The 14,636-nt window shown below is 30.7% G+C and overlaps 1 protein-coding gene across 2 annotated transcripts in view; it reads left to right on the forward strand.

Annotated features, from left to right (window-relative positions):
* The window catches only part of LOC118199294 (uncharacterized), a 98,722-nt gene that overhangs the window by 41,410 nt on the left and 42,676 nt on the right, over positions 1 to 14,636 (forward strand). For both annotated transcript variants that reach the window (XM_035371110.2, XM_035371111.2), the window contains exons 4-10: positions 1,825 to 1,937; positions 2,032 to 2,138; positions 2,822 to 2,956; positions 3,076 to 3,148; positions 3,262 to 3,339; positions 4,837 to 5,037; positions 10,545 to 12,715. In XM_035371110.2, the coding sequence (XP_035227001.2) occupies positions 1,825 to 1,937; positions 2,032 to 2,138; positions 2,822 to 2,956; positions 3,076 to 3,148; positions 3,262 to 3,339; positions 4,837 to 5,037; positions 10,545 to 12,715 (2,878 nt within the window). The remainder of the gene's footprint in view (positions 1 to 1,824; positions 1,938 to 2,031; positions 2,139 to 2,821; positions 2,957 to 3,075; positions 3,149 to 3,261; positions 3,340 to 4,836; positions 5,038 to 10,544; positions 12,716 to 14,636) is intronic.

The following is a 14,636-nucleotide window of genomic DNA, read 5'->3' on the forward strand; positions in this document are numbered from 1 at the left end:
AATGCTTAACGTTTATCCAAGCACAACCGCCGTCATTATAAGAAGTCAAATAATATCGAGAAGCCCTTTTCGCATTAGAATCAAAAGCTGCTTGTCACATAGTGAAAACGCCTCTATAGAGTTACGAACAACTCTTCTCACCAGGGATTGGTTACTCCTCTTAGCAGGACAGGCGAAAGCATTATGTCACCCTTGAAGTTTTATAGCCCCTGAAACACGGAGAACAAAATGCAAATTTCCGACGTATTCAGCATTCACCATTAGTGCATGGTGAATATCGACATTTGCCGGTGTAAGTCAGAAATAAGAATATTTGGCAAATATTTTGGACATGCACCAAGCGACTATGTGAATGTCAACATTCTCCAAATCTTGGTCTTTCACAGTAACACAGACGTAAAATGACTTTTGAATAGTACATCTCTTTCACTGTTATAAATGTACATTCATATTAAATTACATTAAAATTTATCCATGCTTTTCAGAAGTTCGACATAATGTGCAAATTCTCCTGATTTTGCACACATGTGTATTTTGTGCTGATTGTTATTATACTTAAAGTGATGGTCACAATCTTATCAGTGAAAGAATATTTAATAATAATGAAAGTAATCATCACAGTCTCATTAATGAAATAATATTTAATAGTAAGGGAATTGATTAAAATCAAAAAGTGGTCATGCTTGAGTGTGTGAGTGTTGTTTGATTTATGCTGCAGTTTCAAGTATAATACAGTCAAAAATCGTTAATCCGGACACCCATAATCCGGAATGATCTATAATCCGGACCACAAAGCTGCAAACTTTATGCGCATGCTTCAACGCATAATGCGTTCACGCATGCGCATAGGCGTGTACGCAAGCGCGTAATACTTGTACGCATGCACGTTTAATGTATAACGGACGGTATAAGCTAAGCCAAAATTATCTTATTATCTATTTCAGTTAATGTTACAGATTGCGTTGTTCCTTAATCTTTGAATTGGATCCGGCTTATTATTTTTTGCAGATTATTAGAGCAATTTTATAAAAGTAAGCTTGAACTTTCGATTATGTCAATTAGAATTTCCGATGCTGGAGCTGCCAAAGGATCTACAAAGCCAAAGTATATTTCGATGTCCATCAAACAAAAAGTGGAATTGCTGCAAAAAATGGATAAAAGCATATCCCTTGTTTCTCTAACCATTCCGAAATCTGTTTATCAATTTCACGCTGCTCTGCGGGGGGGGGGGGAGGAACGTTGCGGTGCGCAATGAACTGGAAGTTGATTTGTCAGCACTATCCTTATCTTCAGGGTAGATGCTTTTATTTTATTCAGCTTATAATTCCTTACTAAATGTAGTATTTCATCTCGATGTATTAAGTCTTTGATATGATTTAAATCAAATTCCTCGTCATTATAAATATCACGAGTACACATCAAATAGTTTTCTGGTTGCAATTTTCTAATTTCGACTATGCGTAATGTATGCTTTACGCATGCGCACGTTGAAAGAAATGTTTAATAATAAAGTAAACAAATAAATATTAAGTTTTTTTTTGTAAATTTGGTACCCTTTAGATCATAATTGCTCTTTATGTCATAAATTACCGTTTCATATTTTTAATTTTATAATTTCTGCATGCCATCTTACCAGATTAATACTGATGATCTATAATCCAGAATCGCCGAAGCCCCAACGAGTCCGGATTAAAGATTTTTGACTGTACCAGGTATTGATGAAATTGTGGCTGGAAAAAATATAACGCATTGAAATGCTGGGGGGGGGAATCTTTTTTTAAAAAAAAACGAGGAAATAGTAAATTTAAGCCAATATTCTTGCAGAAAAGCCGGGTCTTCTCGGTCTGAGGAAGTCATTTTGGGATTATGTATGCACTTGTTTTTCTGTGTCTAAGAGAGCACATGATGGTATTCAGCATGTGAAAGCTATGCCAGAGGTAAGAGCTCAAATTGACTTTTTTTTAATACATTAATGTTATAATGGAACTCTGACCTTTGTGAATGAAATAAATGTTAAAATTGGTATTTTAGTTGAAAACTTCTTTGGGGAAAGGACGGGCATTTGTTAGATTTTGTGTAATGCAGAGATGTCTTGCTGATACGCTGCAAAGTTGTTTCATAGATCATAAAATCACTAGGTAAGCTGCTTTTCCCCCTATATTACTTTAAACCTAAAAAGAATTTAAGTGTGATTTTTTTTTTTTTAATTTCCATTTATGTGTGATTTTATTTTAATTTTAGTTTACTGTAATTAGCTGAGTTAGCATTTCTGGAAAATTGCTGATCCATGCATAATTTTTTATTATTGTGATTTTTTTTATCTGTTAAAGGAAGTAAATAAGCTTCATAGTTAATTTTTAGAATTTGAGAAATCAAAATTATATCAGCCAGTATCAAAGCTTCATGCAGTGTTTTACTCATCTTCTGTTAACACTGATTTATATAATTTTCTTCTTCGATGTTTCAAAGCTTTATTATAATTTGCTCAAGCAAACCAACAAATTGTTAATAAATTAAAAGAATTCTAACATCAAATTTTAGAAAATGGCCTTATATTTTTCATATTTGAAATAGCTTTATTTATACTGATGCGCATCTTAAATGTAACCAAATATTTCTGTTTTTATTAGTTACAGGTAGTGATAGAAGTATTTTTAGGTCTTTGTATGAAAATCTCTTTCTTATTTTGCACAACTTTTGATTCATTTTGTGTATTATACATTATTGCAAGATTTATGTGTTATCTTTTGGATGAATAAACTTAATTTATTTTTAATTTTCATTCAGATATTTTGATACTTTAAAATTTTATTTATTGCAGAGAGTTTTATTATAATAAATCTATCCCGGCTCAGACAAAGCTTTGGTCACCATTAATCAAATCTCTGTATGATTTGAATGAACTTAACTTTGATATACCTCAGAATTCAGAATTTGATCTCCCTTCATTTGCCCGGTAAGTGTTGTATTTGAATCAATAAATTGTAATTTACTGTTTTATCTTGTTAGAAAAAGTTTGAAATTCATCCTCATTGGCCTATATCTTAACAATCATGTATTTTTATTATTTTCCAGGAAACCATTTCTTTCTTCAGAAGATCATATAATGCCAAACAGAAAACTCAGTTCTTCCTCTCTTTCTTCTGAGGTTGGTTACTTGCATGCGTATTTTAGCTATATGTTTTTTAGTACTCACAACTGTATTTTGAGACCATTTTGAATGATCTGTTATCTTCATATTTTTGTTTCAAATATGTACAGCTGCCTCGTGAGTCATCAGTTAATGACTTTAAGAAAGACCAAGACAGAAGTTCTGAAACATGTGATGCTACTTCACAGGTTAATGCATTTTTTTATATTTATTGGATAAAATTATTGTTATGTTTAAGTTGATACATGTTAAGCACTGATTCATGAAATAAGGTGTGGGAGGGAGAGGGAGTTTGAATTCATTTTGGAAAAATTTATTATGTACTGTTTTGTTTCAAAGTTGTGTTTAGTATGTAGTTTGGTATTTAATTTTATTTATTCAGATAAGCATATAAATAAATCTGAGTCATTGCAGTACATAGTTATTTTTTTTAAATTTATCTATTCAAAAATTTAAGTTTATTGATATCCAATTTGGTGTACATTCTAATCTCTTTTTTTAGCAATCATAAATGTTTTAACTCCATCTTTAACAGTATTATCTGCTGTATTATGTTAAAAAAGATACCCTTTTTAATTTTTATTGTATATGTTACCGCTAAAGTGCGAAAATCACTTGTTCTGCAGATTAGCTAGGGTGATCTATTAAAGTTCGGAAAACTGTTTCATTTCTCAAATTACCTAGGTAATTGGCACATTACCTACTAGGCACTCGTGAAAGGGGAAATAAGATCTTTGCTGGAACAATAGCAACATTTCTGTATGCTTAAAACAGCCGCCATTTACACTTTTAAATTGTTGATCGGACAGGGTTTCAGAAAATGTTACTGCAAATCTAAATGTACCACAAAGAGGTGTGCTTCTCGTAAAATCCATTTGCTGTGTAATTCAGAGTGTCACCAATCTTTAGATTGCCCTAATAATTGAGGATAATTTTATCACATGTTTTGAAAACTCATTTCCTTAATTGTAATGGTATTTTAAACTATTTATTCTTTGTATTATAGTTTTTTAATTCATTGATGATTGATTCTAGCTACTAATTTGTTGATTGATTATATTAACCTGATTTTTTAGATATCGAAAAATAAATAAATAACATTATGTTAATTTAAGCGCACAGAAACATTGCCGTTATTCCAGCAAAGATCTTATTTTCAGTTTAACGAGCATCTAATAGGCAATGTGCAGATTAGCGAGAGTGCCTAGTAGGTAATGTGCGAAGTGGAGGGAGAGGGAAAGGAAATGAAAGAAACATACTTTTGAATTTTAATGATACGGAAGCCATTAATGTGCACATTACCTAGGTAAAATGCAGAAAACTCTTGATTCTGCACTTTAACTGAGCAAATCAGTTAAATTTGCATATTAGTTAGGTAATGTGCACATTAACGACTTTCTCACTTTAGCGGTAACATATATATATATAAATGCGTTTTTGATTATGCCCTTGGTCTTCACTTTGTTAATATCATTTTGCTGTCTAATTTTATGTTAATATATAGTCTATATATGTAAACTTTGACATTTTATTCTTATATATAATACCTTTCTGATGCTTAAGAATGCCTTTTCTGATGAAATATATAATTAGTTATTTTTAAAGAAAAGTAAAGTTTTCTTTTCTTCAGTATTTTCAGTTTTTACTGCAGCATGTAGTTTAAATAAGCAAATTCATTATTTTAGGTTGAAATAGAAATGAAAAGGCTTTCAAAATTAAATGATGAACTTGTGGAACAAAACCAGTCTTTAAAACGAGAAATGCATATACTTTCAAGAGAAAATTCGAAATTGGAAGATGATGTTCAAAATTTAAAGTTAAAATGTCAGTTTCTACAAAATGAGTTAAGTGCTGCTGTGAATGAGGGTTATGAGCATATTTCAGAGGTAAAATATTTCATTGAAATATTTTGTGTTTTTTAATTTGCACTTATTTTCTGAAACTGGAAGCTGTTTATAAATTTCCCCACAGCTATACAAAAATTCATTTCACTACTCTCTTAAATTAGGCTTGTAAACATCTTGACTTCCCTGTAAAGAAAACCTGAAAATCATTAGCACGCAAGTAATTGCTTGGTCTCTTTTTAGAAAGAAGAGGCTTCAATAATCTGCCGCAATTATATCACCGCAGAAATCACCTGCATAATAGAAAACAAATATCTTAGTGTTTATATCGCTTTCTCAATAATCTTAGTGTGTTAAAATTAATATCTTAGTAGTTATATCACTTTCACAATAGTCGACTAAAAGTGATCCGCGGGTTTGCATCATATTCTGTACTTCTACATTTGGAACAAAAACAGGTGCTACCATAAATAACATCGGCCACCAACGCTTCAATTTCAATAAATTGATTAGGGTTACATCTATATATAATTTTAATTCTACTAATACATATAACATGCATATACATATCTCTTGCTGCATATACATATCTCTACTAATACATATACATATCTCTTGCTGAGCCAAAAGAAAAATCTGACAGCCTTTCTTTTCTAATTGATTTTCATTTTAAGCAGTTTATAAGGGACTGTATACATTAACTTCTTTCTGAGCCATTATCACATAAAATGCACATTATATTCTTGAATTTTGTTTTATCAACACAGCTAGCATATGCACTGCAAGTGAATAATAGCACTGATGGTCTTGCTCCTGACATCGAAGAATTACACTGCGTTTGCATGGCATCAGCATTACCTGTTTCTGAAAGAATTTTACTTTCCTTAGGAAAATAAGCCATGATAATGTGCTTTCTCACAGAAACATTTCCTGGTTCTAACATTTTTTTCATTGCACTCTGGAGAAAAATCATTTGAAACTACGTTAATTTTGTTTAATAATTTCAACTCGCTCATTTACTGAAAACCTTTTAAAATTAGGACAATATTGCAATGTGGGATTTTGATTAGTTTTATACAAAATACATGTATGATTTTTTACTTCTACTACGTATACAGTTGAAACATTTATGTAATGAAAGTTACTATATTTAGTAACATAATTTCCCTTGCTTCTTTAATTATCGTTACCTGCAGATGATTTTGCAAAAAGAGATACTGGTTTCTGCTTACATTTTGATGATAAATAAATATCACATTCATGACCTAAAGCTTGAGGTTCGGAACATATTGCTCCCTGTTTAATTGCTGTATGGGACTTTAATTTATGGTCCAGTTCATGGAATATCTTATTTAAAACCTTAAGATCACACAATGATTTAAAATCTTTTACCCTTCTTAACTGATAATAATATTCAAAAAATTCACTTAACCTTGATATACATTGTATAAATTTCTGAGATGACTTTTTTTGCACAGAATGAAAATAATTTAATCACACTTGAGGGGTTGGCTGAAATTCCGTTAAAATCATAGACTTGAGTTTATTGTAATCATTAATACACTCTTGTTTCACATATACCATTAAATTAGTGACCTACTTTCTGAAAACATTTAGTAGGCTTCCCTGCTTATAAATCTTCAGATACTTTTTTTGTCATAAAAGCTGTTTCAAACCATTGGAAATAAGAGATGAAAGGATTCTGCTTTAGTAGGTCCTGAAATTGTTAATGTTTTTACCCTTTTAATTAAATTTTCTGTATTTCAATTTGAGGGGTCCATCTCAGCATTTAAATTTTGTGGCAAGTATTAGGTATACTACTTCACCTCTAACTGAGATAGTTTTATTTTATCTAATTTCATTTTCTGATTTTTGTCATTCAGTTTCTATTTTCTTTACTCTAGAATATTATCAATAACATTTGGCATAAATAACTTCTAAACTTTCTATTTAAAGTTTTCAAAGTAACTACTTTCACTCCATTTGAAATTATTTAACCTAACTTCTCTGCCACAAGTGCCAGTTTGTCTTTTTTTATGACTTAAATTAATTAAGGCTTATCCTCATTAATATGAGTAAATAAATAAATAAAATAACAACCCTGAACTAATGATTTGAACATAATGAGTTAAAAAAAGATATATCAAACTTAATATAGACACTGTCTACCCAAATTATCAAGTAACATCTCGATACACAGCTCAATGCCAAACACCTCACTGCACAACACTAATAAACAGGATTTAACACTAAACTTAGGTTTCATACAATCCTTACTAGTATTTAAAAGTCTTTAGATTTTTTGGAAACAGTTTTTAGTCCTTAAAAGTCTTAAAATTTTGGCCAAAATCTACAAAAGATCCTTAATTTTACTCATCTGAGATTTCTATCTATTTTTTTATGACTGCCATTATGAGTGTAAAATAACATTTAGGAGAAATATTTTTTGGTGATGCATTAATAAATATGTATTTGATGGGTAAATGTTTGAATTCTTTACTACTACATAATGTAAATGATGAAAATTCGAGTTTTAGATATGAAGTCCTGCCTCAGTTGAGACATAAGCATTTCAAAATAATTTCTTTTGCGAATGAATATTTCATAAAATATTACATCAAAAACTATGTTTCCCTTTTTGGGATATGAAATTTTTTAGTATGTGGTGCTAAATTTGGCGACTTACCAACATTTTGATGATTTCAAGATCAGTGTGTATTTAAATTTTTTTTTCAGAGATATAAGAAATAACATTAATATAAAACATTTTTAATATTTTCTCCTGCCATATTTTAAAGTGAAATAACTTACCATTCTGGTGACTTATGAACATTTTGATTCTGAAAAATAAATAAGTGCTATTAAACGCAGTTTCCGAAACTCTTCGTTGGGGGGGAAAAAACAGAAATACTATTTTAATTATTTAAAAATTAATTTCAGTTGTCTTTTATATTTTTTCATAGTAAAATATTTTCCCACATCTAATTGTTTCAGAATATTGAAATGTGTATCAGTTTTCTCTTGAAAATTCAGTTTAAACTTTTCCTTTCTGATTTTTTCTTTTCAAAAATCTTCTGATTTTTTGCACTTACAGAGTTGGCTGGGATAATTTTTCTGTCGGATTTTAGAGATTGCTACTTGGAAGGATTTGAAGGCAAGATTTGAGATCTACAATTTTCAGAAACATCTGACGAAATGGTATTAACATGTGTCTTCATAGTATTAACATGTAATGGGTGATTTAATAGGAAATTTGTGATGAACTTCTTATCTTTTTGAGAATTTTTGGGAAAACATGAAAACAAAACTATTTCAGTTTTTGTCATTTTCATCCCAGAAGTTTTTCTTTTAACATGTTTATCTTCCCTTAATTTCATATTTTTCCACTAGACACAAACATTGATGCAATCAAAAAAAAGCAAAGAAATTTGAAACTGATAACTTATTAAGATGTATCATATATGTCTCAGTGCCAGCTTTAAATTCTAAAAATTTTGCCATCCATAAGTTCTGTTGGTCTGGGCATCACAAATTCTGAAAATTCTGTCACACTGGTTCTAGCTCCAGCTCTGACTTTATATTATTTCATATTTATTCTCAATTCTGATATATTAAAGAAATAAAATTAGCAGTTTCTTCTGTTATTTTAAAGGACTGCTTGTACTTAGAATGTAACAGAAATCTTTAATCAAATCTGAAAATATCTGCAGTGATCCCACTGCAGATATTTATATGACAAATCACTAACATTTCCTCATCTTTAGTTATGGTTTATACTGAATGTGATTAAAAAAAGAATGCCATATTAACTTAGATATTACAAGCATGTCAAGCAATTTCGTGTCCTACTTAAATTTTAACCATCTTCAAGACCTCTAAATGCTAATCCTAATTCACGTGGTAACTTTTTAGTTGATGTTATTCAACTCTTTTGTTGTTTATCATCTGACTGTTGCTATAAATCAGTATCATTTTTGTAATCTTTTGTATAAAATACAAATAGATCCTATTAAAAGTAGTCAAAGTTGTGTAATACATAGATTTCAATTTGTTTGAAATAACAAGCTTTTCTTAATTTATAGGTTTTTCAATTTGATTCCAATGTTGAAAATATTTGCAAGTGTAACAATATACACACTTGTTTATTTTGAAAAATAAATAGGTTGATATATACTTTTTTTGGAACACAGAAAAAGGTAAGAGGATGAAGATAAAAGAATGATTTCATAATGGTGTTTTCCACTACTCTTGCATGAATGGAATATGCATCCTAATATTCTAAACAAAGATGATTTTAAGGGTTAATAATTTTCAATGAAAATTGGAAAAACTTCTGTAAAAAATATGAAAAACATAAAAAGCATTCATAAAGTTCATAAAATACATTTTTCATTCATTTGAAGTTTCTCTATTACCATATAAAATAATATTAAGTGTATAGCAAATTAGATGGGATAAAAAATTCGTTCATTATATCTGAGGGTTCATTAGAAGCTGGGTTTGCTATAGCATTGGATTGTATATAGTTACCATATATTGAATTATTTTTATGATCTGTTTAAATTCTTTGAGTAGCATGACTGCTTTTTATCTGCTTATGAATATTTTTGAAGTGTGTGTAATGTATACCAAGTGACCAAAATACTCACTACTAATGTTTACCAAGGTATACTAATATATATCAATTATATAACTAATAACTAATATATTACTTAGGTATACTAATATATACGTTGGTATATATTATATACCAGGTATTTTAGTAACTTCGTTACATATTAGGTTATAATTTAAGATACAGTACAAAGTTTGTAATCCAGATTCCATTATCCAGAATGATCTATAATCCAGACCTCAAAGCCACAAACTTACGCATGCACGTAATACGCTTATGCATGCGTCCACTACACTTGCGTGTAAAGCCAGTAAAGCGCTTACACATGCGCGCTTCCGATAGTGAAGAAAGTGACAGAGAGGTTATTGAAAACGACAAAATTTTGATTGACAAGTTAGTCGGTATTCTCAACACTGCAATTACAGGATTTGAACAGTGGAATTTTGTAACTGAGGAAGAAATTATGTCTGTTTATAGAAGAGAGAATTAAAGAGAAAGTATTAGCACAAAAAAACAAAGCAACTTAAACAACTTACATTGAAAGAAATGTTTAATAAAGTAAACAAATAAATATTGAGCTTTTTTTTTTTTTTTTTTTTTGTAAATTTTGATACCCTTTAGATCATAATTGCTCTTTATTTCATAAATTACAGTTTCATATTTTTAATTGTATAATTTCTGCATGTCATCTTACCAAATTTAAATTGATGATCTATAATCTGGAAAAACTCCTAATCCGGAATCGCGAAGTCCCAACGAGTCCAGATTACGGACTTTGTACTGTATTTTGCTTTCTTAATTATAAAAATTTAGCTAATAGAAGCTGTTTAAATACAGATCTTCGTGAGCACATCCAAAAGTTAGGCCACTCACAGTCTTAACATAGTATACTGAACTATCTAAATATTTTCTCTTAATTTTTTTCTTGCTACAGGTTCAGTTTGTCAAGCAAACTATTCCTGAAGCTGTGGAAGAGGATGTGTGTACAGTATTCCATAGTGATAGTCCTTCTTCTACAAATTGCTGTACTTTAGATGAGTTAGAAAGACCTCATTTTTATGACAAAAAGAGCGTTTGTGAGTTAGTATCTCACAGTTGTCTAGAAGGTAAAATTACATCTTTGCAGGATCAGAATAGTGAAACAGAACAAAAATCTGCCATCTGCTGTTATTCTAGCTGTAGATGTTTGGAACATATAGATCACAGATCATTTCAAATGCATAAGGAAAATAATTTTGTTTCGTCAGTCGTTCCAAAGGCAGGTGATGCTGAGTCAGATCTAGGTGTTTCATCTTTACTTCCTACTGAGAGATCAGATGTTGATTCTGAAACACTATTGAAGTATAAAATTGACTCTTTTGACACTTTTAAAAATGAAAAAGATACTTGTCAGTCAGCAGATTCAAAGGTGAATAGCTTATTAATGGAAATGAAAGCATTTGTTGACACTCTCATAAATCTTTTAGAGACATGTGATAAAACAACTACTGTCTCTCACCTTTCACACTTAAAAACTAAGAGAGATTCTCTGGAAACTCAATTTTCAACTGCATTTCAAAGATTTAAAGAATATGAAGATAAAAACATTTTTATTGAGAAGTATACACATTGTATCACAAATCTGGCCATGAAACAAGATAATATAATAAATTCCTTACAAGAAAGAGTCAGTTCTGCAATGAAGGGAAATACAAATTTGTATTCCACAATATGTGCATTAAAAGATTTGTTGCATTCTTATGGTTTCCTAAGAATTATTGATGCAAAAAGTGCTAAATTTCAAAACCAAAGTCTATCATTTAGTGTTCCTCCTTCACACCATCCTGAATCTGTAGTGAATAGTATAATCTGTGATAATGTAGATTTTGACTTTGCATCAAATGACTCTGAAGTATCAGTATTGCAAATTTTTAAAACAACTTTGTCAAAATTAACTGATCTGAGTACTCAAGTTATGGAACTACAGTTAGGATTAGATTCAACTCAGGAGTTGAATAATAATTTGATATGTAGGGTAAAAGACCAGGAAGTGCATCTAAAAGGGATTACAAAAGAGCTCGAAGAAGCTCAGCATCTTGTGTCTATGATGAAAGAGCAGCATCAAAAATTGCAGTCATCTGAAGGATTTCTGAAATATGATCTACAAGAAAAAAGGAAATTATTAACGAGGTTGAAACATCAGTTAGAAACTACTAGAGAGGACTGGAATCGTGTGAGATTAAAAAACTCAGAATCTGAAGCAGAATGGCAAAGCTTAAGAAAAGAATTTGTTGAGAGACACAAGCAGTCAAGTGAAGAAAGTGGGTTTGTTGATGACAGAGGAACTGATGAGCACAATAATGATGTAAGTAATTCTGTTCCTGAATGCAGCATTTCAGATACTCAGTGTAGCCAAAATAATTCTGATGATGAAAGTAAAGTTTCAGGTACTGAACCCGTAAAAAAGAGCCGATTGGAAATATTAGAAGAAGAGTGCCAACGCCTTTATTCTAGTCTTTTGCAGGGCTCTAAAAGAAGGCAAGATATTGACAGCCGGCTTGAGTCTATGTGTAAAGCAGTTAGTAAGCTTTCAACAGATGAAACTGATCGAAATGAAAGCTTATCTGATATTCTTCCTGATGCGAGTCAGAGTGAAGAAATTTTAATAGATAATACTAGTGAAGAAAATTGCAATGATTATGCTAGTAATGACCATTCATCTTCTGAAATTGGAAGCTTAAATTCTGACTGCAGTTCCTGTGTGCCTGTGACAAACACAGCAGCAGTTTCAACAGAGGCCTGTTCTTCATTTGACTTTTCTGCAGGAACTATCTGTAGCCCTTTCATTCCAAGTGACCTTTCTGTAGTATCTGAATGTCAATCTAAGGAATCTTATGAAAGTGATATTCCAGTATGTGTACCTGAATCCTCTTCACTAGGACCGCACGATTCTGGTTATGAAGACCTGATTGAACCTAGTCAGTTATTAGAGATTGTTAATGAAAATAGTGAGATAAAATGCACAACTTTGTCCCAAGTAGATTCTCTTTTGATCAAGAAAAAAGATTTAGAAGAAAGCTTGAAATGCATGGAATTGCAGAAGGAAACATTTTCTGGTGGAAATAGGTCAGTTTTATTGGGTATATAAGAAATCTTATTTTTTTGCTTTTTTAAAATTGATTTCTAACTTATTTTAGTTTGAATAAACTTAAACTAATATTTTAGTTACAATTTTAAGCATAGTTATTTTTTTTTCTAACTAACGGAAGTTAAGAATAGTATAATAAATTTTACTTGGGGGAATAGTAAGTAAGATATTCAAGATTGTTTAAATTAATGACAAAATAAATTATGAAAGAACATGAAAAGGATTTCTTAGATATGTTTCATATGTATTTTTAAATTTTTTATGGACCCACCAGCGGCCGAGTGGTAAAGTCGCTGAACACTTGTAGTTCGGTCCGAGGTTCAAAGCCCGCGAATGGGCTGGCTGCATGGGTGTTTTCGTGGTTTTCTCCATGTGTAACGTTTATACGAGCCAGTTTCACTTAGAAAGTTCTCCACGAAGGCATTCCTCCCCTTAGGCAGATAGGCCTCAAGGCTTTGCCATAATCACACACACACAGTTTTTTATGGTTACCTTTTACTGCTATATATTATTCTGGATGTGATTAATGTTTTCATTCTATTTACGAAGAAACTTAGTAGTTTGCTTTTGAGCCATTAGTAAGTAGTCTGTAACTTTTGTATCTGTTGAATAATGTTGATCTGCAAACATCTTTCTCAGTGGGCAGTGTCAAATCTGGGTTGTAAGGAGGACCTGGAACAAATGTAAATTTCAGGCTCATTGTTTTCATAATTTTTTTTCTGCCATGTAGCCCTTACATTGTCTCCATTTATGCATGGATATACAGAAGTATTACTTATGTGCTCTTTAATGTTTAAAAATACTTTTTTATATTAATTCCCTTTCAGGTTGGCAGAAATTCCCTAAAGCAGTGAAAAATGTTATTAGTGATCATTGCTTTGTATGTAACTCTGGGTTAGTGCTCATCTAATAATATTCTAATAATAATTGTTAATGCAACTGGTTCTATTATTTTCATAATGAATCTTACTCTCGTCTTGTAAATTTTAATTTTGTCTCCGGGTTGAACCTTACTTTTGTTTTGTCTTACTTTTCTCTTTTATATTTACTTTTCTACTTTTATACTTCTTTTATATATTTTTTTACTGTACTTTAACTTGTGTTATGCTTTTTCTTGTCTTGCTATTGTTTAAAATTGAATTGCATTTTCTCACCTTGTGTGAAGCATAAAATGTGTAAAAGTGTGATGTGATCAAAAATGTAATAAAAAGCATAAGTGTGTGATTATGAGAATTTTTTAAGCATTTGATTCACATATTTTATGTTACATAAGCTATGCATCCCCCTCCCCTTTTATGTTGGAGGATCCAACGAACTTGATACTTTTGTGAAAAAATTATGTTCGCTAACTATTACTGTGTTATTCTTAAAAAAAAGTTTTTTTTTAAAATTATTCTCTGCTTTTTTTATAAATGCTGAGCAGACTATCTCAGAAAATTTTTATTTGGATAATACAAAAATTTTTGCTTTTCCTAAAGTTTGTTGTTTGCACCCAAATGTCATTTGGCCGCATGATAGTTTTGCACAGTAAAGGTACTCAAAACTGGCAAATGGATGTGGCAGGATAATGTAATCTGTTGGCCATCTAGGTCTCCAGAAATTACACCCATTAATTTCTTCGTATCAAGTTATGTCAGAATTAATGTATTCTGAGTGATAAACATTGTGTACAAATCGAAATTTGGATAGTTTAGATAGTAATAACAGATTCACAATCAGTTATGGATTATGCTTTGACTGAAACTGAATATTGTTTACATGAGTTTTGAGCAGCAAAAGTGTCACATGTAGTGGATTGGTAGATGTGCAGTTAAAAAAGAAGGCTTTTTTTTAAATTACAGTAATGATATCTTTAAACTTAGTGTTTCAGTTGCTTATAGTTTTTACTATTAATTTTTA

The sequence above is a fragment of the Stegodyphus dumicola genome, chromosome X1, assembly GCF_044657685.1.
Source record: "Stegodyphus dumicola isolate Sdum_Otavi_A_Nest chromosome X1, ASM4465768v1".
Lineage (NCBI taxonomy): Eukaryota > Metazoa > Arthropoda > Arachnida > Araneae > Eresidae > Stegodyphus > Stegodyphus dumicola.